Source organism: Ambystoma mexicanum, chromosome 13 (genome assembly GCF_040938575.1).
Source record: "Ambystoma mexicanum isolate Mex_15411 chromosome 13, UKY_AmexF1_1, whole genome shotgun sequence".
Lineage (NCBI taxonomy): Eukaryota > Metazoa > Chordata > Amphibia > Caudata > Ambystomatidae > Ambystoma > Ambystoma mexicanum.
In genome coordinates, this window is record NC_090938.1 from 503,153,168 (window position 1) to 503,176,596 (window position 23,429).

General features: G+C 42.3%; 1 protein-coding gene across 1 annotated transcript in view; it reads left to right on the top strand.

Annotated features, from left to right (window-relative positions):
- The window catches only part of VPS25 (vacuolar protein sorting 25 homolog), a 148,333-nt gene extending 137,633 nt beyond the window's left edge, over window positions 1-10,700 (top strand). Inside the window, exons 5-6 of the mRNA XM_069634170.1 lie at window positions 8,586-8,661; window positions 9,955-10,700. Of these exons, the coding sequence (XP_069490271.1) occupies window positions 8,586-8,661; window positions 9,955-10,067 (189 nt within the window). The 3' untranslated portion in view covers window positions 10,068-10,700. The remainder of the gene's footprint in view (window positions 1-8,585; window positions 8,662-9,954) is intronic.
- Window positions 10,701-23,429: the final 12,729 nt, after the last annotated feature.

Consider the following 23,429-nt stretch of genomic DNA (forward strand, 5'->3'; position numbering starts at 1 on the left):
AAAGACATGGTTGTCTTACAAGTGAAGCCCAATTTTCTCCCATAGGTGGTCTCTGAATTCCATATTACTCAGAAAATAACCTTACCTTCGTTCTATCCTCCTCCCCATCCAGGTAAAGAGGAAGAGAGATGGATTTTTTTTCTGCAACTTTGTACAAATTGCGCCCTGATGCCCTCGGGCCTGATGGATTGCGCGTTATAAATAAAAAGAATACAAATATACAGGCTGGATCCAAGGCGTGCCTTGAGTTTTTATATTGGCAAGACTTGCTAGGATAAGCAGACCAATTGTTTGTAGGATACACAGGGCACAAATTAGGACTGCCAATCACAAAACAGACCATTTCAAGATGGATCATTTTAACCATTCTAGAATGCTACAAATTGGCAGGAAAAGAACCCCCTCAACATCTTACGGCTCATTCAACCAGGGGTATTGCAGCCTCTTCGGCTCTCCAAAGAGGGGTCCCATTTAAAAAATATATGTGCAGCAGCCACATGGTCGTCCGAACATACCTTTACCAAATTTTACAGCCTGGATTCCTCCTGTAGCCAGGAGACGAGATTTGGAAAAGCTGTGTTGCATTCTGTACATCTTTAAAGGGAAATATTTCATCTTTACTCCCACCTCCTTTTTACACTACTGCTATGTGAGTCTATCAAAGATACGGAATACATCAGAGAACACAATCCCTTCGAAGAAAAAGTTACATGCCAAACTGGTAACGTTCTTTCGATGGGATGTTCCTCCGACGTATTCCTTATCGCCCCTCCCATCCATCCCCGCAGTAAAACTTCCCTTGTAGTTGCAGCTTGCGCTCCCTGAAGGTTACTAACCAATTAATGCAAAGCAAATCTGAACTTCAAAACTGAACTGAGCAACGAACTTCAAAACGGAACTGAGCAACGGACGCTGCACGAGTCTATTTATACGCATGATGATGTTGGCGCCGATATGGAGGCTGTCGAGGGACACCGACTCGAGGGACGTCCACGCGCAGCGCCCTCTACTGGAAAGAAAATTCTGAGCTCAGCAAGCTGGAATGAATAACATCAAAGATAAGGAATACGTCGGAGGAACATCCCATCGAAAGAACGTTACCAGTTTGGTAAGTAACTTGTTCTTCTGGCCAATGACCTGGCACAAAAGAACTAGGTTGCTTTCGTATCTCGGGAGAATTAAAGGTTTAGTGCCAATGCTAACCTTTCCACATTAGGTTATGGTTATGAATGCCTTAATTTCATCCTGCCTTTATTTTAATAATAGCATTCATCTGTAAATGCCACCCACTCTTACCTTGAGGCTACAAAGAGTTCAAAATTTGGCAGTAAGTAAGGCTGAGGAAGTTTGAATGAATGAACACCATATGTCTGGCATCACCCTTCAACAGTTCGAATTATTTGAATAAAAATTTGTTATACACATTTTTTAATCAATCATAGCAGACGGTCCATTTTTTCAGGACTAGTGATGCCGGAAAACCTTATAGAGTTCCTGTGTAAAGGGGGTTGGATGTAAGTAAAACAAGACGTGTTATCTTACTCTTTATTGTATTATACATATTGATATCCCTGTCAGTAGAGTAGGATGTTATTATAGGGACTGTTTATACCTATTTGAACATACTACTGAGGAAGTTTGAACACATTTCTCGGGACTACTTTCTCTCCATTGGTTCAGATTAAGAAAACGTATAGTTTTAAAAAGCACGAGTTCGATTTTAAATCACAACACAGTGACGTGACTCCATTTTTTAAATAAATTGCAACCTTATGTTCCAGAACGTTGCCTTAGGTCTCATGCTCGGAGGATCACTAAATGTCCCCCCTTCTAAAAGATTGAGAGTAGGAGGCCGCCATTTTACTGTTTAGGTGGCAATACAGTGGCATTCTCTGCCTTTTGCATTATAGTAGGAGAATGATTTGCTCACCTTCAGCGAGCCGCGTAAGACCTAACTATTTAACCTCCTCTGATTGCTAAAGCCACCTCTAGTGCATTGCTTCTGCTGCTTTATTTGGTAGCGCCAAGATGTCTGTGGGCGGTAGTTGCGCTTTATAAAACTTAATATAACGTCATTTTCGAAGGGATTGTGTCCTCCGACGTATTCCTTATCTTTGATAATTCGTCTCCAGCTTGCTGGCCTCGGAAATGTTTTCTCTGTAGAGGGCGCTGCGCGTCGATGTCCGCCGAGTCGATGTCCTTCGACAGCCACCGTATCAGCGCCGACGTCACCATGCCCATAAATAGCCACGCGCGGCGTCCGTTGCTCAGTTCTGTTTTTCCGCGCTTCGTGGGGCCTCGGAATATCGTTGCTCAGTCAGATAAACCTCTTATATTTCACTCGATAAAACCAACTTGTTCTTGATGGCTTCATCCGAACCGACGACTCCGCGGTCCGGCTTCAAAAAATGTTGAGACTGCGGAAACAAAATGTCGATAACGGATCCTCACAGGATCTGTTTGTAGTGCTTGGGAGTCGAGCACCATTGTTTGGAGTGTGAGGACTGCATGTCCATGACGGCGAAAGACTTGAAGGAGCGCAAGGGGAAGCTCGAGAGAGGTAAGTCAGTCAAAACCTCCTCGAAAGTTTCTTCGGCCGGGGCATTAGTCTCCTCACCGTCGAAAGCATTCCCATTCTAGGTCTCGAAGTAGCTCCCACCACTCATCGAGATCTAGACACTCAAAGAAGAGACGTCGAAGATCCCCTTCCTCGTCATCTTCTGTTTCCCCAGAAAGGGTCTCCTGCCCCACAAAACACCACTCTCAGGCTGAGTGGGAGGAATTCAGGAAGAAAATGCTAAGCGTCTTCGAGAAAGCGGCCTCAACCCCCTCGAAGACAGCAGAGGGTGATACCCTGGGTGAAAAACCCAAAAAATCGAAACGCCGTGAGTCGTTGCACCCGGCGAAAGAGTTCACCCGAGAGCGCCACGGGCCATCGGGTAGGAAGGCACCATCTTCGCCGTCGAAGATCCCTTCGACGCATGGATCGGCGCCATCGACGCCGTTGTCGAAGAGTTCTTCGACGCATCGGTCGATCGAATTGACGCCATCGTCGACGCCGATAAAAGAGAAAACCACGGCTACTTCACAGCCAACGGTTATACCCAGAGCCTCCAGCACAACGCCGAGAACATCGTTGACATCCTCGAGTAGGATCCCGATCCTCTCGAGTTCTTCTAGGCCTCTTCCAGTTTTCTCGACGCCATTCTCGGCGCCTTCGAATCCTTTCACATCGGCGTCGACGACATCGACGTTTTCTCGCCCAATAATGACGAGTTTGGCTCCTTCTGCCTTAGAAATGGATTTTACACCATTTCCGAGGTCAGAGTACCCCAGATTATCTTCAATCTATGAAGAAGGGGAGGATTCTGACCAGGAAAGACCCATCGGGCTGCAGAGGACCACACCACCTGTTTCAGAGGATTTTACCTGAGGAAAGAAGGTTGAAAGACCTACAGGAATCTTTACATGAGGCAAGTGGTCTGGACACTTCCCCAGAAGTGGAATTTGTCAAACCAGACCCAGGGGAACATGCCGAATCCCCCTTTAGAACCCTGATGGCAAGAATTATTGAATTCATGGGTTGGTCTGCGCCCTCACCTGTTTTTGAACAGGATGACCTTACAGACATACTAGACAAAGGTCCACAGGAGGATCCTGTGGTCCCCTTCCATACAGCCTTACAAAGGAAGATTTCATCAAATTGGGAAACTCCTGAGGTTATCCCTGCAGTTAATAAAAGATTGTCAGCCAAGTATAGGGTAGATGCGGCTATCCCGGAATATTTATCAAAACACCCGACTCCAGAGAGCCTGGTGGTTCAAGCGGCAACTTCATCAAGCAGCAGATCCGCTTACCCTACTGTCCCACAGGATAGAGATGACAAAAGGTACGATTATATGGCAAAAAGTATTTTCTGCTTGTAGTATGGAGTTGAAGTCCATCAACGCCACTTGTACGCTCGCCAGGTTCAGTCACACACTGTGGGGGTGTGCTTCATCAGCGGCTGACTGCATACCGGCAGGAGAGGAGAGGAAAGGGAGGAAAGGGAAGCCTTCCTGAACATCATTAAAGATGCCATGTGCGAATCTCTTCAAACTGGCATCGATTCCGCTGACAGTATCAGCAGGGCCATGGCGGCAAGTACTACAATCCGCAGGCATGCGTGGTTGCGAATGTCTTGCTTTTGCTTTGCTCCAGATGTACAGGCCAGACTTTTGAATATGCCCTTTGACGGCTCTTCTTTATTCGGTAAAAAGGCTGATGACAGTCTGGAAAAGCTGCAAACATCTAAAGCAGCAGCAAAATCTTTAGGCGCTGCAATCCGTCAAACTCCTTTTCGCCCCTCAGGAACCTCTGGGAGAGGAAAGTCCTTTCGGCATTATTCCGCATTCGGGAAAGGCAGAGGACAGCCGGCTCAAAGAGGCCAAAGGAGATCCACCCGAGGTGGACGGGTCAAAAGTACTGAGGCCGCAGCAGCAGCGGGTGCCTCTTTACCCTCAGCATCTGCATCAGCCGCCCCCAAACCACTCTGAGGTCTTTCCACACAAAACACCTGTAGGGGGCAGGTTAACTCACCATCTGACGGAATGGCAGGCTATTACGTCAGATGCTTGGGCATTGGAGAGAGTTGCCCAGGGTTACTGCCTACCCTTTCTACACATCCCTCAGTCATCCACCGGGGCACAGCTCTCTAAAAGTTCCAGATCCGCTCCTCTTGCAGGAAATTGTAGACCTGCTAGAGAAAGGTGCCAAAGAATCGGTACCTGTAGATGGTAACACTCTCAGATCCTTCAGGCCCTCCAGATCCAGGACTGGCTGGTATCTGTGGACCTCCAGGATGCTTATTGCCATGTGCCAATCCATCTCAAACACAGGAGATACCTGAGGTTCGTAATTGGCAGCTCTCATTATCAATTTCGAGTTCTGCCATTTGGGCTGGCCTCCGGCCCGAGGGTCTTCACCAAGCTAATGTTGGTAGTGACTGGAAGTCTGAGGAGGGAAGGGATCCACGCCTACCCCTACCTGGACGATTGGCTGATCAGAGCTGTATCTTCGGAACAAGCTCAGATCCAGCTAGATTATGTCTGCCACTTCCTTCACAAACGGGGCTTCTCCCTCAATTTAAAGAAGTCACAGATGATACCATCACAGAGACTCCAGTTCATCGGAGCGGTCCTGGACACTTCCCTGGGAAAAGCCTCGCCATCAGAGGTGAGGGCTCAAGATATTCTGCAGATGGTCAACAAGTTTCAAAATGCCCAACATCTCCCAGCCTTCGACTTTTTGAGATTGCTAGGCCTCATGGCATCCTGCATCTTCCTTGTGCCAGAGGCTCGCCTGAGAATAAGATCTCTCCAGTGGGCACTAAGGACCCAGTGGTCACAATACTCAGGAAGAATGACAGATCTCCTCCGGGTTCCGGTCAAGGTAGCCCACGACCTTCAATGGTGGGCCTATCCAGAAAACATCTTGAAAGGAGAACTGTTTTGGCAACCATGGCCGGAGATAACTGTAGTTACAGACGCCTCACTCACGGGGTGGGGAGCCCATGCCAACGACTTGACCATCAGTGGTCGTTGGTCTCCATTGGAGTCCAGACTACACATCAACCTATTGGAGCTGAGAGCGATCAGACTAGCGCTGAAAGCTTTCCTGCCATCAGTACAGGGGGAGAAATGTCCTGATGATGACGGACAACACGGTGGCCATGCACTACCTCAACAAAAGAGGAGGCATAGGGTCACTGCCACTGTGCAGAGAGGAAATGCAGCTCTGGTTTTGGGCAATTCAGGAAGGAAAATCTCTATCGGCAGTCCATCTAGCTGGAGAGAAGAATTTGACAGCGGACGCTCTGAGCAGGCAGAGCAGTCTCCCACGAGTGGGAGCTAGCTCAGGAAGTCCCTCAAGAGATCTTCGCCCTTTGGGGAATCCCTCAAGTGGATCTGTTCGCCACCAGCACCAACAGGAAGTGCGATCTGTTCTGTTCAAGGGAATTTCCCCCGAGAGGAGCTCTAGGGGACGCGTTCGTGGTGGACTGGGAGTTCCCACTCCTTTACGCGTTTCCACCAGTCCCTGTTATTCCTCAAATGATCAGGAGGTTGAGAAGATTCCAGAAAACCATAACCCTAATTGCCCCGGACTGGGCCAGGAGAACGTGGTACTCGGACCTTCTAGATATGTCCATCTGCCGTCCAATCCGTCTTCCACTCAAAGAGAATCTTCTCTCGCAGAAGGGAGGTCGGGTTCTCCATCCAAATTTTGCAGCTGGTGTAGAGAAGAGAATTTCGACCCTTTTTCATGTGGTACACCAACGGTTTTATCGTTTCTACTCTACTTGGCAAACTCAGGCCTTCAAGTTGGCACTGTAAAAGGCTATCTCGCAGCGCTATCAATCTTCAAGCGCACTGCGGAGGAACCATCGTATTTCAAACTACCCCTAGTAATACAATTTCTCAAGGGATTAACTAATGTTTATCCTCCAAGACCATTCCAAGTTCCCTTATTGGACTAATTGGTCTTAAATTTCCTAATGGGTACTCCCTTCGAACCACACCATTCTTGTTCGCTGAGATTTCTCACTCTTAAAACTGTCCTATTAGTAGCACTAACATCTGCTAGGAGGGTGAGCGAATTACAAGCTCTTTCTTGTAAACCCCCTCACCCCCCATACAATTTTCCATAAGGACAATGTTGTCCTACAGGTGAAGCCTAATTTCCTCCCAAAGGTGGTTTCTGAATTTCACATCACTCAGAAAATTACCTTACCTTCGTTCTACCCTCCTCCCCATCCGGGGAAAGAGGAAGAAAGGCTACATAGGCTGGACCCAAGGCGAGCTCTGAGCTTTTACATCAGCAGACTGGCTAGGATTAGGCAAGCAAACAAACTGTTTGTAGGATACTTGGGTCACATGTTGGGACTACCCATAACAAAACAGACCATTTCCAGGTGGATTATTTTGGCCATTCTGGAATGTTACAAACTGGCAGGGAAAGAGCCACCCCAAAATCTTAAGGCTCATTCAACCAGGGGTATCGCAGCCTCTTCGGCCCTCCGAAGAGGGGTACCGGTCCGAGACATATGTGCGGCTGCCACATGGTTGTCTGCACATACATTCACAAGATTTTACAACCTGGATTCCTCCAGTAGTCAAGAGACCAGATTTGGCAAAGCCGTATTACATTCGGTTCATTCCTAAAAGGGATACATGACATTATTACTCCCACCTCCAATTACATGCCACTGCTATGGGAGTCTATCAAAGATGAGGAATACGTCGGAGGACACAATCCCTTCGAAGAACAAGTTACTTCTTACCTTGTAACGTTCTTTCGATGCATTGTTCCTCCGACGTATTCCTTATCGCCCCTCCCAACCATCCCCGCAGTAACACTTCCCTTGTGGTTGCAGTTTACGCTCATTCAAGGTCAATAACCAATTTAGGCATGACTTATCTTTATGCTACAAAACGGAACTGAGCAACGGACGCTGCGCCTGGATATTTATGGGCATGGTGACGTCGGCGCCGATACGGTGGCTGTCGAGGGGCATCGACTCGGCGGACATCGACGCGCAGCGCCCTCTACAGAGAAATTTCCGAGGCCAGCAAGCTGGAGACGAATTATCAAAGATAAGGAATACGTTGGAGGAACATCCCATCGAATGAACGTTAGAAGGTAAGAAGCAACTTGTTCTTTTAAAGTAATGAGGTTGTCCACCAATGTGCATGATTCTATGCTCTACAATACAATCCTGGAATAATACCCCCGACTGATAATGAAGTGGTAACTGTAAAGAGGTAAAAAAATAACCAATGTTACATAGAAAAAAAAATGTAAATGTAAAGACATTTTAAATTAAGAAACTGTAAGTGACTGACTGCCTGATTCATGGAATTATTTGTGTGAAAAACAGATTTGCGCGCCTTTCTGCCCGAAAATCTCTGTTTGAGGTCCGCTTACATTTTTTCTCAAACGTCAAATTCTGTGCAAATATATGTGACGGCTTTAAAAATGTTATTTCTTATTCATTGAGCAGTAGCAAGGGAATCTCCCGTATCACTGCAGCTAAGCCCAGCACCCCCTTATTTTCACTTCGTCTTTTCCCCGATTTGAAGGTATACTTTACAAATGGACGGAAGCCCAATAAATCTCAACACATTTCAACCCTCCTCTCCTCGTTTCAGCTGCTCAGAGCCACGCTGATCCCAGCCAGGATTCTTCCTTTTGTTTTGATCTATTCTATGATTTTTCTTATTAAATACATTTCGGATGTTTTTGCTTTCTTCATACTTACCTTCGCTATTCTTAGTAGATGTTGTTTTTACCAGGGTTATTTTGACAGAATACAGTTTGCATATCGGAAAAAGAGCTGGTAATTGGGAGCATGATCAGTATGGGCTGTCTGAAAGCATGGCAGCCCCAGTGCATCACTGTAATGATTGAGGATGCTTTCGGAAGATGTGCACTGGCTCAGTGGTTTGTCCAGAAGGCATGTTAGGAAGCGGTCTCCTGATATAAGCAAGGGTGTACGCATTTGCCAAGAGAAGTCATTTTTTTTAACCTGCCTTTACGTGTTTTCCTAGGTTTCAAAGAATGGAATGACGAACACGGTCTTCACCTTTTACGAACTGACCAGTGGCGATGACACTGAAAAAGAAGGTAAACCTCATTACTACGCATTGAATAATATTTCGTAAAACATGTGTTTAGTCGAACTAGTGCATCTTAAGCTCTCTAATTCCAAAGTACCGTGGACCATCCGTCAATGCCTCGAGCGTTCCAACATCCAAAACGTGTCTTTGAATCATGCAAGCAGCAATCGAGGAAATTAAACAACGCGTTCCCCCCGGCATTCAGCTAGATGTATTGTATATTTACTAGACGAACTACATTACAAACGCTTTAGAAAGATCCGATTCTTTTTTTTGTCTTTTTTTTTTTTTCTTCCCTCAGCAAAGCAAATACATTTTTGGGAGGTAAGGTACATTGCAGTTTCTCAAGAATGCGCCATTTGAATGAACAGAAGAACTGATTGTTAAGTTGTAAAAGTATATGGTATTTCAAATATTTCACTACAACAACAGTGATCATAATGTGGGTGTAGCTCTTAGCATGTTCAGATGGGCACGCACATTTTTGTAGCGTGTGGTTGAATTGGACAAATGTTCTTTTCACCAATGATCACTACAAAAGAATGCTCCCATTTTCAACTTTGATTGCCATCATTCTTTCCACAGGAAAGACATGGACATTTCGCGTGACATAGATGGATGGCAGCGTCTGTTTCTTTTACTCTTTGGTTAAGATAGTATGTATGAACAAAAACCTCGGGGGAATTTGCCTGTGCAGAATTGCCTTCCAACTCTTTCTCTGACCTGTAATGTTTGCGAAAGGGCTGACCAATTAAGGGGACATAGCAGTGGTAGATGTGTACAATGCAAATAGAATGCCAATTGACAGAACTTCAGAGCACAATGTGCTTGAAATTATGAAACATTAAAAAGCATTCAAGCAGGTTGTCTAACGTCTTCAAGCCGCATGTTTCCAGACTCTTTATAGTATTTTACTTAAATGGCTGATTTAGAGCAGTCGGTCCTCCTTACATGCTCCAGGCAAGCATTTTTCAACCTATTACAATCTGTCATGTGTACCTCAATCTGTCATGGGGTACATAATAAGGGCAGCACTGTTGGATCGCATTCAGTATTTTACAGATTTACACTTCATAAATGACAGGTAAAGTTTGCTGAGAATGCTTTTGTAGGCTGATCTGCCCACAATTGTAAAAACTATCTTGTGGACGGGAAGTGAGAGCATCTGTCCATAGGCGTGAGTGCAGCCCCTCTGGAGTCTTAAGCAGAGGATTTGTAAAGAGGAGCCTTGCCTATCCTCGCAAGCATATTGGGCTCTTACCCACATAGGACACTAAGGATGTTTCTTTCTGCCCCACAGAATTCTACGGCTTGGATGAGTCCATGTTACTGAGATCACTGCAACACCTCCAACTGGAGCACAAGGCTGAAGTCATCATGCTCAACGACAGCAAGGGGGTCAAGTTTTTTTGATTCACCGACGTTTGTTCTTCTTGTGACTGCTCCAGTGAAAAAAAACTTTTTATAGCTTTGGATACTATGCATCGGACACCAGTGTCTAGCAGTGATCACATGTTTTGAAATGAAGGGCTTTATAAAGCCTGTTACTGTGCATACACGTGCAAAGATGCTGTGTTTTTATAGTTTTTTCTCTCCTGATTGTCGGCGCGTCTGCAAAGTGAAACTGCTGTATGGAAGAAACTCCACAAATAAACTCTAAAATCTCTGCTGCATTCAAGCTCAGCAGTGGATGTTTGACACTTATTTTTCTCTTTATCAAAACTAGATCTGATCACCTCTGTTGTTGGGTGCTCAGCAGATCCAATACTGATGACCAGGGTATAATGCAGAGGAAAGACCTGCTCTGTATCAATCAATGCATTTTTATATAAGTGGGATGTAGTCCGTGTCATTTAACTGCAGTTTTGAAATGTGTTGTTATTTGGGTAGAGAATCCCTTCTATGAGGTGCATATTTATATAGAAGGTAGAGGGGGAAACTATTAAAAATGTTGGTAGTCTTTTTTTGAACCTCGGGTGTTCTGCGCGAAGAATGTGCATCTTCTGACCACACATTCATTGGAATAAAAGATTTTATTTGTCTGTTTTCCTGATGTGTCTTGAGCATAAACCCCACGTTACGGTATGCTTTTCATTGGAGTCTAAAGACCTGCTCAAGTTGGCAGAAAGAATTTCATAGAACAGATTTAAGACATAAGAACGCTCAATACATGCGAGATATGCGCACCTGTGACAAATCTCAAGGTGCAAGTTACTAGCCAGGAACGAGTCACTCGCGCTTTGGTATGAATGCTAGTTCTCCACATGAATACAGCATGCCAAGAGTGAATTATCACTGGTCACTGGCTAGTACTGGGGGCATATTTTGTGGGCTGAGAACATATTGGCCAAACAATACTTTTGAACGTTAGAAACATTTAAAAATGATCACTCAAATACATTGGGAGCGTCTTATACAATATGTTCTTTGTGTGTAAGACTGAGGACCTGTGATGTTGCTCGATGCCTAAGAATGAACACCTGAAATTGATTAGACTAAAGAGAAGAATAACCTACTACGTTAGATTTGTTTCTGGTTGCTATATGGATTTACAGTTTTCCCCTACCCTACCAGTGTAATAACTTTCTGCAATGGTAAAAGGTTCGAGGGAAGCGCCCCCAACTTCTGCTACTGTACCTTCGTGTTTGCAAACGGAATGTCTTTGCCTTGTCTTCTATGTGTCTATTTTTTTAACCACTGCAGGACACCTATCTCAAAATGATCAAGATTATGCACTATTTAGGGAGTGGGAGGTTTGATACAGGAACAGACACTTAAAATGGTAGGACAGTAAATACGTTAAACAGGGTAATGGGGGAGGGGGTTTGAGGGAAGCACAGACTTGCTTCCTTATGCAGCTGTATGTGGGTAAATTCATCACGCCTTTAAAGAGGTCCAGGGGGTGACCTTGAGCATCTAATGAGTAGGAAGAATCTTTGAGCATTATACATTTGTGAAGAGGTGGTCTCAACGAAAAGGAATGATTATTCCTAATGAGAAATGCCTGTATCTATTCCCACAAAAGAAGCTTTACGAAAGCTGCCTTTTTGAATTAAGGAAATGTGTTTTTGCGTGTGCATATCCACTTAATCATAGAGAGGGAGGAGAGTTTCCACATGAATCCTCATGCACTATAAATGGACGCAATGGGCCGGCCAATAAAATGTCTTCTGTATTCCATAATGAAAAAAACCTTCACATAAAAACATGCATCGCCAAAAGTTAACGGGTGCCACCTCGGACTCCCAAAAGCTAGTGCTAGCACAGTGGCACCCTCTTTTGAATTGTTCGGTCAGCTACCTTCTGTTTGACCAGACATATGTCTGCTTAAAACAATTAAAAGGATGCTTTTGAAGCTGATCCATTTCATGGAGATCAGAAACATAAGAATTGTTGTTTTAGTTCAATAATTCCACTGTTTTGATGGTACAAGTAGAAAATAAACCACTCGAGGGAACGCAATATCACAGATTGCGACAAGGGGGTTGGTTTGCCACTCAACAGAGGGCCATCTATTGAGCCTGCTAGAGATTAAAGCATGATCTACCCCCCGCCCCCCATCCCCAACAAGGTAGTTGCTGGTAAATTACTTGAACACATCGTCTTAATGTCAAATACTAATCCAGAGGCATGAATGCTGTCCGACTGTCCCTTTAAGATGCTTTCTCCTGTTGCTAACCAGATGTTAACAATGAAAATGGGACATTTTGTTAAAAGCATTTAAACTCACCCGAGAGGACGTGAAGGATGTCTTTCTTCAATTGGTGTTGCATAATCTGAGCTGTATAACTAGAATGTTTCTGGCATTATAAATAAATATTTTTTCCACTTATTAAACTTTTCTTGTGCTTTTATGAAAGAAAAGTGACTGCCCTTGTGTTAAGCATCGCAAATCCAGCATACCCTTTGTAAAACCTCCCTCTGAAGGGTTGGTTCACATGTAGTGTCTCGCTGTAGTTCTCTACTGCGGCCGAATGTCTAGGTCCGAGTTGGTGGGTTTCTAATATCGAGAGCAGGACTTAGTGCTTAGTTCAACACAGTTTGGTGTAGTTGTTCACTTTTGTAGTTGGCATATTGTCTGGAAAATGTATTGTTTATGTGCCCGCTTATAGTTAATCGCAGATTGCGGCGAAAGTGCCATGTAAAGGAAAACAACGTGAAAATGCAACAGACATGCCCAAGGGGTTGAAGGAGGTCCAACGTCCACTTAAAAAGAAAAGCAAACCATTGGAGCCGTGGTCTACCACGCCTTGAAGGATACATCGGCACCTAATGTTATGGTAAATGGAGGTTCGAATAATGGAAATGCATTGTGGAAGCGTAGGACCTGCAGGGCTCCAGATAAGATTTTGAACTGGGAGTAGCTTACTCCCTTTTTTGAAGTTGGGATTAAAATGATCTTTTTGGGAGTAAAAAAATTCCCATTTTCACATCGAGTATTTTTTTGGGCAAATTAAAATATATTTTAAGGCTAATACATATTTTTTCATAATTCATATTTCTTTGTACCTAGTCATTTATGAGACATATCCGGACCTGTGTGCATGAAACCAAGGGCAGGACCCTATGAGCTTGTTTTGTTGGGAGTATGTTTACTTTTTTTGGTGGGGATTATTTGCTGGGATAGTAACATTGGCCGGTATGCAGCTTATTTGTACGAAGTAAGCAGCTTTAGCAGTAAACGATGTGCTATGAATTGGAGCAAGTGTGAATAGAGGACTAAATTGCAGCACACATACACTCGTGATTAACAATGCATCTATTTACAAGGCACTGAGTAGTGGCAATAGAGTCCACCCCTTTTAAAGGGTGAACATGTTGACTTAGTAAAAACGTTTTAATGCTCTTTTCATAAATAGATGGCCATGAACCAAGTGAACGTTTCACTAGTGATAATTGGCAATAGAAGTTTCTAGAACCCATAAACCTTCTTTTTATACTCTTCTGCAAGTAATGCTTTTGAAAATGCATTGTTTACAACTTGTATGCCTTGTAATTGTCATTTGTATAGTGCCTTTCATCATTGGTATAGCCTCAGCGTATTGTAGCTTGAACGCCCTCAGAGGACCAAAGTCCAGGTATGGGAAATACGTTAGAGGAGTTAAGAATGCGTGTGTGTATTTTAGCCAATAAAAAGGTAGGTAGAGGGATGGCAAAGTCTCTACTAGCCACCCATTATATCCTCTCTAAACAATGTTTACTTGAAACTTAGAAATACTACTCATATGCCACAATGTGGACTTGGTCAACACATTATTATCTTGCGCATGGATGGTTAATGCATTTGGTAATGTAATGTAAAAAAAAAAAAACGAAAAAAAACCCCACAAATTCGAGTTTTGATACCTTCTAATAGACCTGAAAATATAATGTTAAAATAGGAACAGTCACAAAGTACAACTTCATCAGATGTTCAAGCAAAAATGTAAGATTAAAATAAGATTGTTAGCTGAAATATTTAATTTTGTTTGTGCGCTGATTTCTATAAAAAAAACAGCAGATAATTCCAAATCTGCTGGTGTATGAGCCAAGAAAGATTATCTTCACAACAGAAAGTGGGTTATCCTGGAAAATAACCTATATGGATGGGGGCAAATATACTTTGTAGAGAACCTGCAAGGCCCAAAAACTCTTGCTTCAAGTATTGGTACACTTGCTATCTCGCCACCAAGAGTTGCATTGGATCAATACAGTGAACAATGTTTGGGAGCAATGAAATCTGAGATGTTTTGAGTAATTGCTGAATCAAAACCTAATTGATTCTCCAGAATTACAGCTCTGATACGTTTATCATGAGACGCCACATAAACAGGGTCACGCTGAATGTGATAGGTTTCCGTTGCTGCTTGTACCACATGCACATTGATTAGTGTGTGGGGATTTGGTGGAGCAGGGTACAGTTCCTCAGTTAAGGGAAGGCCATTTGGGCTTGCTCCACCTTACCCACTATGACGTTACCTTTCAACTTGGGTGGGAGTTGGAAGTAAATATTGCTGAAAAATTACCTGTATGGGTTCTTTTAATGAATGATGCCCCTAAGAATGTGTACCTGAAAAATGCTGCCATTTAACCTAAGGGACGATGTTGATTTAAAAAACATAAGACAAGAAGGCTGACTAAAGTAGTTGCAGGGCACACCCACCCTCTGGTTGTATTATGATGATCTGCATATTGTGGCTTCTTGGCGCACGAGAATGGGGACACTGAACTGCACAATGGACAGAGTGAGATGGAAGGTACAGCCAGGTCTTCGCTGTTGCTTGAAAGTAAAAAGGATCTTCTCCATTAGCATATATTTATTTAGCCATTGCGTTAAGACTATCAATTAAGAACAAAAACTTCCAACTCTGGATTCCAGAGCATCTATACTTGAGAGTGGAGTTCTAAGGATCATCTCACTGCACCAGAGATAATATATTACGTATGTTAGTTTTGGCATCTAGCACATAACGCCATGTGGAGGATGTTGCAAACAACTCTCTTGGACTGGAACCAGGCTGATATGCAAATGGATATTTCTCCATTGGTAAACTAGGGTACGCTAAAACGTTGCTCTGAACCATCCTATAGATCTGGTTACATAGCAATGTTTGTTCTCATTAGTGGGACTCCCATTGTTCTAAATGCACTTGGCTAGGAACCGTGGGATTCAATAGACCTGTACAGTGGATGAAACTAAGGACCATTCAAAAAGAAGTTGGCTTTTGGTCTGTGGTTCCACTCCAAATCTTGGCCCAGATCTTGTTCCTTGCGTAGGTACTATTGAGTGAAGCCAGAAGACAAGTTAGTAAGGATTTTTGTATTGTTGGAGAATGGCCCACTTTTACTAGTAGCCCTCGTTGCTGAGTCTACATTGTCACCCTTGCTTTCTTGTAACAGTCCTTACTTGCAGTAGGTGAAAATCTCCCTGAGACTGATTTTATTGTCTCACACAGTCATGATTAAGAGTGCCTTACCCCTTCAATGTTATGTTATTGTGATTTATACCGTGCACCGCTGCCGTTTTCATGGTCTCCAGGTGCTCTGGCTAATTTGAAAAGGGGGAGAGCTAGGGAGGACTTGGTGGGATCGAAAGGGGAAGCGCAAGAGTCCTTTGATTTGATGTGCTGTTGATGGCTTCAGTGCAGGAAACAAAATGGTCACTGTGTGTAGGTTTGTTTTTATTTGGTGCAGGCTAGGTGGTGTTTGGTGCATGAATGTGTTTGGGATGGTGTGTGTGTGATTGCTTTAGTTTTATGTTGTGTGTGGGTTTAGTTGGGAGTTGCAGAGTATGTGTGTTGTGGTGGTTTTAGGTTTCAGCTGCATTAGAGGGGAGTGTGTGTTGTTTGAGGGTGAGTATGAAAAACAATGGAACGTTTTTAGTAGCATTAGTGATGGGAGTCGCCTGGGTCTTTCTCTGCAATGGTTATGTAGGTCTGGCAGGGTTCATAGTTTCTATGGTGGGTCACGTAAAAAAAGCCAAAAAACACACCTTATTTTTCTCTGATATCTAGGTTTCTGTTTCTTGGGTTTTGTTTTTCTTTGTGGTTCTCTTGTGTTGTGTTGCTATTTTTCTTCAGTGTTTCCTGTTTAGCTCACTGATGTATAATCCTCACTTTTCTCTAGACTTCCTGTTATATCAAGTCACGTATCTGACAAGGGAGTTGGGCAAACTAGGCATGTAACTTAGCATAAAGAAGATTACCAGTAAATAATCGAGCCATTTCCTCTTCAGCTTCCACGCCACCGTCTTTACACGAGGATATAGCATGTGAGAAACTAAGCTGCATCATAGTGATGATCTACCATAACAATGTCAGTGTTATATAGAAGCCAACAACTGCATCAAAATCAGTGGCTGGTGAGCTGCCCACCATCAATTTGTAATGAATGAAAGTGTTCTGGTTTACCCACATAATTCTCATAACATCTCCCCAGGAAGCAGTGCTTCAGCGAGTAGAGCTACACTGCAGAGAAGAGGAATAGGCATGTCAATAAGTGTCATAAATGGCAAACCTAAGCCACTAGTTAAGAGCAATGCAGAACCAGAAATCACAAACTAAGAGTCAACATGACTAAATATCCAGGTACTCTGCATGGTCTGGGGGATAAGCACCTTCTTTTGGTGCTGCAAATACATAACTGGAACATTTTGACAGTCCCACTTCTTTTCTTTTTCGGTAGAAGCCAGACACCAACTGATGATAGAAATGGAAAGAAGGAGATGATCATGAGGCAACCTCATCCTGGAAAAACTATGTAAGGTTTATAACCGAAGTAAGCATCAGTTCACCCTGTTCTATATCCTAACGTGATCGCCATAAGGTCCAACACTTTAGTAGAGAGACAGTTCAAAGGCACCACTACAAGAGGCTCTAATGTGGGAGGATGTAGGGCCCAAAAAACTAGTGACCAGTCCGTAGGTAGCACCAAAGAAAGGACCATTTAGTGCCATTCTCAAAGCTATGGAACAACCTTCAGATGAGGTTTCCATCTGCATCACCCAACCCCAAATATCGCAGCACACCAGCCCACTGACTCTTCATTGTAGAGATGGACACATTCAACAGCAAAAAAGCCCATTCCTTAAACAATCAAGTGTACAGAAAGGATCCATCTCCAAAGAGGGAGAACCATTATCCATACATCAATAGGAAAATAGCTGTTGATAAAAGGAGGTTTCCTGGTCTGACTAGAGAGTGCCATCCCTTTTTAACAAGCTTCTTTTTTGTAGGCCTAGACTCTAATATCTAAGCCGACAAATTTGGTGGGGTCACTAGATGCAGCTGGAGATCAAAATGGAATATATGAAACACAGACGCTAAAAAGGGAGCTACGGACTTTGAAACTGGAGGGCTACAGTCAAGAGCCTCACCTTCTCTCTAATCATCTTCTGAACGAACATGGGAATCCGAGTGATTTGGGAGACACAAAAAGCAACCCCGGATGCCAACGGAATTGAGAGCATGTCCACACTTCAAAACCTGACAGAAAACTGTGTAAACTAACACAACATTAGGTCATTATCAGGAGATGGGAATACTTCGCAAATGGTTATACTGCTGTACGTGTATAACAGTCCATGTTTCCAAGTGTCTGCTTTATCTTTTATTGTTTATGACGTTCAATATAATTTTTCTGAACCTTTTGATTTAGTACAATCAGGCTTCATTGAAGATGATTGCATTCCTTTTACTTTTCGTTTGCTAACATATGATCTGTATGGGCCAAAACGTGTCTAATGTCAACTGGTGTTTTTTTCAAGGCGTGTCTTTTTTATCGTGATATGTAATTCAGTCTGAAAATAGTAACTAATATGTATGTTTTGTACAATTATTCAGCTTATGTTGCATCCCATTCTCCAAACCCGAGAAAAGGGCCCATTTCGCATATGATTATGTAGTGAACTTAATGTGAACATATTTCCTACATTCCCTATTATCACTTAACTGTAGGAGTACAACATGTGAGCTTATTAGTGCATATATCTCATATGATGTACACCCTAAACCCAGGGCCTCTAGCCTGTAGCTATCCAGATGCTTTGTACTGCGACTCCCACAACATTGACTTTACGGACTAGGGCTGATGGGAGTTGCAGGCCAAAACCTCTTGAGAGCTGCAGATTCTTTTCCTATTCAGTCAAGTATTTATATTCTTAATGTTTAGTATATAATTTTGCTATGGCTACAAACGTATTACATAAAAACATAAACAAAAGATAAAATTGTTTTCATTTAGTATAAATTTATGGTATATACGGATTAGTAGATTTGTTGACACAGATTTCTCTAAAAGATATAATAATTAACTCTTATTTAGGCTTAAACTCATCCTGCTCATGTTTGAGTAGAGCAATCGTAGTTGAAACTGTAACGTGTACCTGAGAGGAAACCATTTTTATGTACAGGGAGCTCCCTTGAAGTACTGTGTGTGCACTTCAATTGCACCAAATTTTGTGTCGTATTTACATGCTTGGACCACGAGAATTGTCCGTTTGCATATGGCTATGTTTTTCAATCTGAACAGCTAAAGACATTGGGACGTTTTGGCGCTTGTGCAGTGCATTTGTTTTACATGGCATTTATTGTATGCCGTTTTCAGATGGCATCTATGTTTGATTACAAACCTCCCATGAATTTGTTTAAATCTCTATTTTAAACTTACATAAAATGCAATTTCCAAAGTGTGAATATTTGAGTGTGCTTATGCCATTCTATTTTTGTATGCATATTACATTATTCAAAATTACGTCACACAAAGCGGTTATGACTTTTCTATTCACTGTGTTGATTATAACGGTACATGTTTGTCTGTATATTGTATGTTTTTTCTAAATAAAATATTTTCATTACTTCATTTTGCAATCTATATTAATTATGCATTTGATGTAGGTTAGTAGTAATGTTTTACTTACACCATTGTTTGTTGATAATTGGAATTAATCTAAAGGACTCTATGGTGTGGAGACGTTCCAGGATGCTGGCATTCATATTACACCAATGTGTAAGTTTAATCGAAGGGTGTTATAAATCAACTATACAATAATGTCTTTGTACCACATATTTACAACACAAACTGCAACATTTCATTGGTCATCGTAAGTCCTTTTTCAATTGGATGTCCCAAAAATATCAATTTCTCTTTCTGTCTGTTGTAAAATAACATATCCACGTCCACCCCTATTAAGTGGGGGATATGCTCAGAGTCCAACTATGTTCTAGCTGCAATTTCGGCTGCCAAACTGTTTCCATCCCAATGTGTTGCTGTGGAGTGTCTGACCTCTTGCTTTCTATGATCTTATGTGTTCCCTTGTCCGTTCTTCTACTGGTCTGCTAATGCCTCCAGTACACAAAACAGGGCAGGCACAGCTTATGACCGATGCACACAAATTACTATTTGAATTGATAAATGCATTTATCGTGCATTTGTGATCCTCCATTACAGTGCTGGATAAGCGCATCCACATTTTTTAATTGAACTTCCTACTAATGGGCTTGCATATAGAAGGACCGACTGGGCTGGAGTGCATAGTGCACCAAGAAGAGGAATGAGTTCCTCCTAAGATTCGAGTGTGTGCAAGTTCTCCCTTCTGATAGATGAGCTGCAGTCAGGACAGGAGATTCACTTGGTCCATTTGCAAGAATCCTAAGCTAGTTCTGCCAGAGGTACACATCTGACGCACTCTGATAACTGTCTGTCCTGACCAATGTCACTTGGTGGTTCAAGAATGGGGCACAGTGTAGGTGACCCTTATACATAGCTGCCAGCCACGATACTGTCTTGACCAATGCCACTTGGTTGTTCAGGAATGGGGCACAATGTAGGAGAACCATATGCATTATGCATAGCTGCTAGCCATGCTACTTGGAAAATGTATTGCTTCCCCTTGTGACCATCTCACTTGAATAGGCACAATTTACAGTGTTGGTCCATGCAGTCAAACATCCATCGTTAATGACCACCTTGAGGGATGGTGGATACAGGGAAATACCTCACAACAAATGCTCTAGTATCTAGTAGTACCCACCCATTGTGATACCTGGTGGGTAGTTGGAGACCCATCACAGACCACTTGTCTAAAACCAGTTAAACTTCATTAAACATATACCAGTTACTTGCTGTAGTATTTACATGGGCAGGGACTAGCTCAGTTCTCTGGCCATCCTGACACACCCCATCTCAGGCCCCAACTGGCACTTTTAGAACATTCACCAGCAAAACGCCAACATTTTACTGAACTTCCGATCATTCCTGACACCAACATTCTACAGCATACATAGGCAGACCAGGACTACATAAATGCACCATAACATCCCCCTTCCTACACAAACTCTCACACATCAAATGAAGCAATACACACCACTGCCAGTCATGCCACAGAATCACAATGCCACATATTTAACCAATCACCAAAACACCTCCCATCCAACACTGCCACTCTTGGATCCAGGGCCTGCCACACCTTAGCACAAATATCCCACTAAAGGTAAATAATGGGGGGGGGGAATAAAACACCACATGCCAAAACAGATAACCAGGATAGCAAATGAAGGAAACCACAGATTAGCACAGCAACAGGACTAGGAGGCACCACACTTTATGGATGCAGAACCCAGGCAAATCAACCAGACCACCCACATCCAGAAAACTAACAATCTAGGAGGGTGGGGCCACACACATCTGAGTGTGACAACACAAAATGGCATGCATAATCCTCCACATTCAGAACTAAAACCAACCAACCTCTCCACCATGCCCCATAACCATATCCAGATGACAGTACATAAGAAACAACTCAACCTACACCCACTTCTCCACACAAAACACTCCTGGCATGCTACTATTACCAGACACACAAACCGGAATCAGTGCATAACTGATCAGGCAGGTACACTTGGCAGTACCAACACTGGTGAAGGTAAGGTGAATTGTAAACTAACTTCTATCAGTAACCTCTCCAAAGTATTTACAGTCCGGAATAAATATACACGGTTCCTTGCATGGTCTATTGATGCATCCATATTGCTTGTTCTGTATCCGTTGCTCAAATTCACTTTTTCTTAAATTGGTATTCATTGTCATGTGGCTCACTCACTAGATGTTTAACTTTCAGCAATTCGTCTATGGTAAAGCCTATAAATTGGTTGAGGATGGGCACTTACATAACAAGTTATTGTTATCTGCATCCAGTCTACATAAATCAATGACAAACTTGTACATAAGTATGTTACGCTTTCCATGCAAATAACGAACATTAGGTTTTCCTATTGTTGCAATAATTTGGTTGCTTTCTTCCGTCTTACTCATTTTGGAAAATTCCTCTAGTAGGTCAGAAAAGTCCCCATCATTTTAAAACCTGTATACCAATGTGGGTGGTTTCAAATATTTCCCCATTCAAATGTATGCATGTGTGTAAGCATAGGCATGCTTAGAACCCATAGAATTACCTGACATTTGTAAATGGAATAATTGGTGGTAATTAAAATAAATATTTTGTAAGATGATCAATAAAATGTGATTTTAGGAAATGTAGCTGCAATGAGACCTACTGTAATTATGAAAAATATGTTCACTTCAGAAGACTAGGATGCAATTTAGTTGAGGAAGAGAATCCATCTTGGGAAATGTGTGTTAGGGTTAAATAGGGTCAAAAAGCTTTGCAAATAATATGCAAGCGCAATTATTTGTAGGGGCACTTTCACTGCCAACATTACACTGAGATACACCGATAAGAACATCTTAAATAAAAGTTTAATTGTATTTGATCCTATTAGCTGCACAGTTATCCTGCATAAACATAGTTGTGACCATGTGTACCTGGAATGTCCTGGATTCGCAGACCCTGGTACTGTCTTAATTGGAGGAGAACAAACCCCTTCCCGATGAGCTTGTAGTAATATTTCACTTGCTCCAGTGAAAGTAATGGATTGATAAAGATTTAAAGAGAGGTTGTTTAAAGAGGGTGGAGGATCAAGTATTAGAATCGTACAGGGAGCTGCACATCTCCTGTGCTCTGAATGTCTGTGTTTCCTGCACTGCTGTTATTAAAGCTTTGACAAACTAACCTTACCCAGAAACAAGTCCAGTGATTGTTTTCTGTGAAGGTGTCATCAATAATATTTTGCACTATAATCTGTTCATTTTGGAGAAAAGCCACTCCACTGCTTCTATACCCTGACCATCGGAAGTAGTGATGAGTATCAGCTCATAAGATCAATATTTAGGAAAATGTCTCCTGGCTCCAATATTATGTCCAATAACAGCTTTGAGAGATATGTTGTATCTTTTAATTGTGATGATTGCTTTCGTATTAATGGTTGGAGAAAAGTAGCTGGGTGAGTAGCCAATGGTTGAAAAATATTATTCATAGCTGCTTTAAACAAACTCCCCAAGCGTGGTATTTATGGTTCTTGGGCAAATGATGGCTCAAGGGTATAACTGGATTTTGTGCTGCAAAATATGCCTTTCTCTTAAAGTCTTAGTATAAATCCATCCTTGGATTGCTGCATGTTCTAGAAGCACTTGAATAGTCCTCTTATTTTCTGCTTTGGGGTTGCTAGCAAGCTTCAAATAAGTATCTGTGTCATTAATGATTACATTCTATTTTATAATCTTCTTTGTTGAGATATAAAGGTTTTAACTGTGTAGGGCAATTTAATGGTAACATAAGTATCTACAATGATTTGATGTTTGAATTTCTTGTTGAATATAATTGGTATATTTTGGATCTTTGTGATTTGGTTTAGTAATTTCTGCCAGAATGGCCTGATGGAATAATTAGTCTGTGTATTAATTAGGGGTAAACATAGACTTTTGTTTAATTTCGACAAAGATATGTCCTAATACCTCCACCTTATCTTCATAAAAATGAGGGGGTTCCAATAAACCTTGAATAACCCAGGACACAATAATAACAATACAGAATTATGTTATGAGTGGAATTCATTATAATAAAATATTATTTCAACTCATTGTCACCATATAATTCAGTGTTGGGTAGTGCATCATCACTTTCGGTGCTGGACTGCCCTTGTGGGCGGGACAAGGACTGAAATGCAAATGGATATTCCGCCTTTGTGAAAAGTACAGTGAGCAAAAAGCGATGGCTGCGGACTCTCAAAGTGGGAAAAAACCACAGCACATATTATCATGCCATGCTCTTTCTGGAGAGGGGCGCCTGCTACCTTTTTTTGTATAATTTATCAAAATACTTAATTATTTTTACATTTCTATACAGTCTTAACCTTTCCAATCGATATATGTATAAAACTATTTTACAAAATGTATCAACAG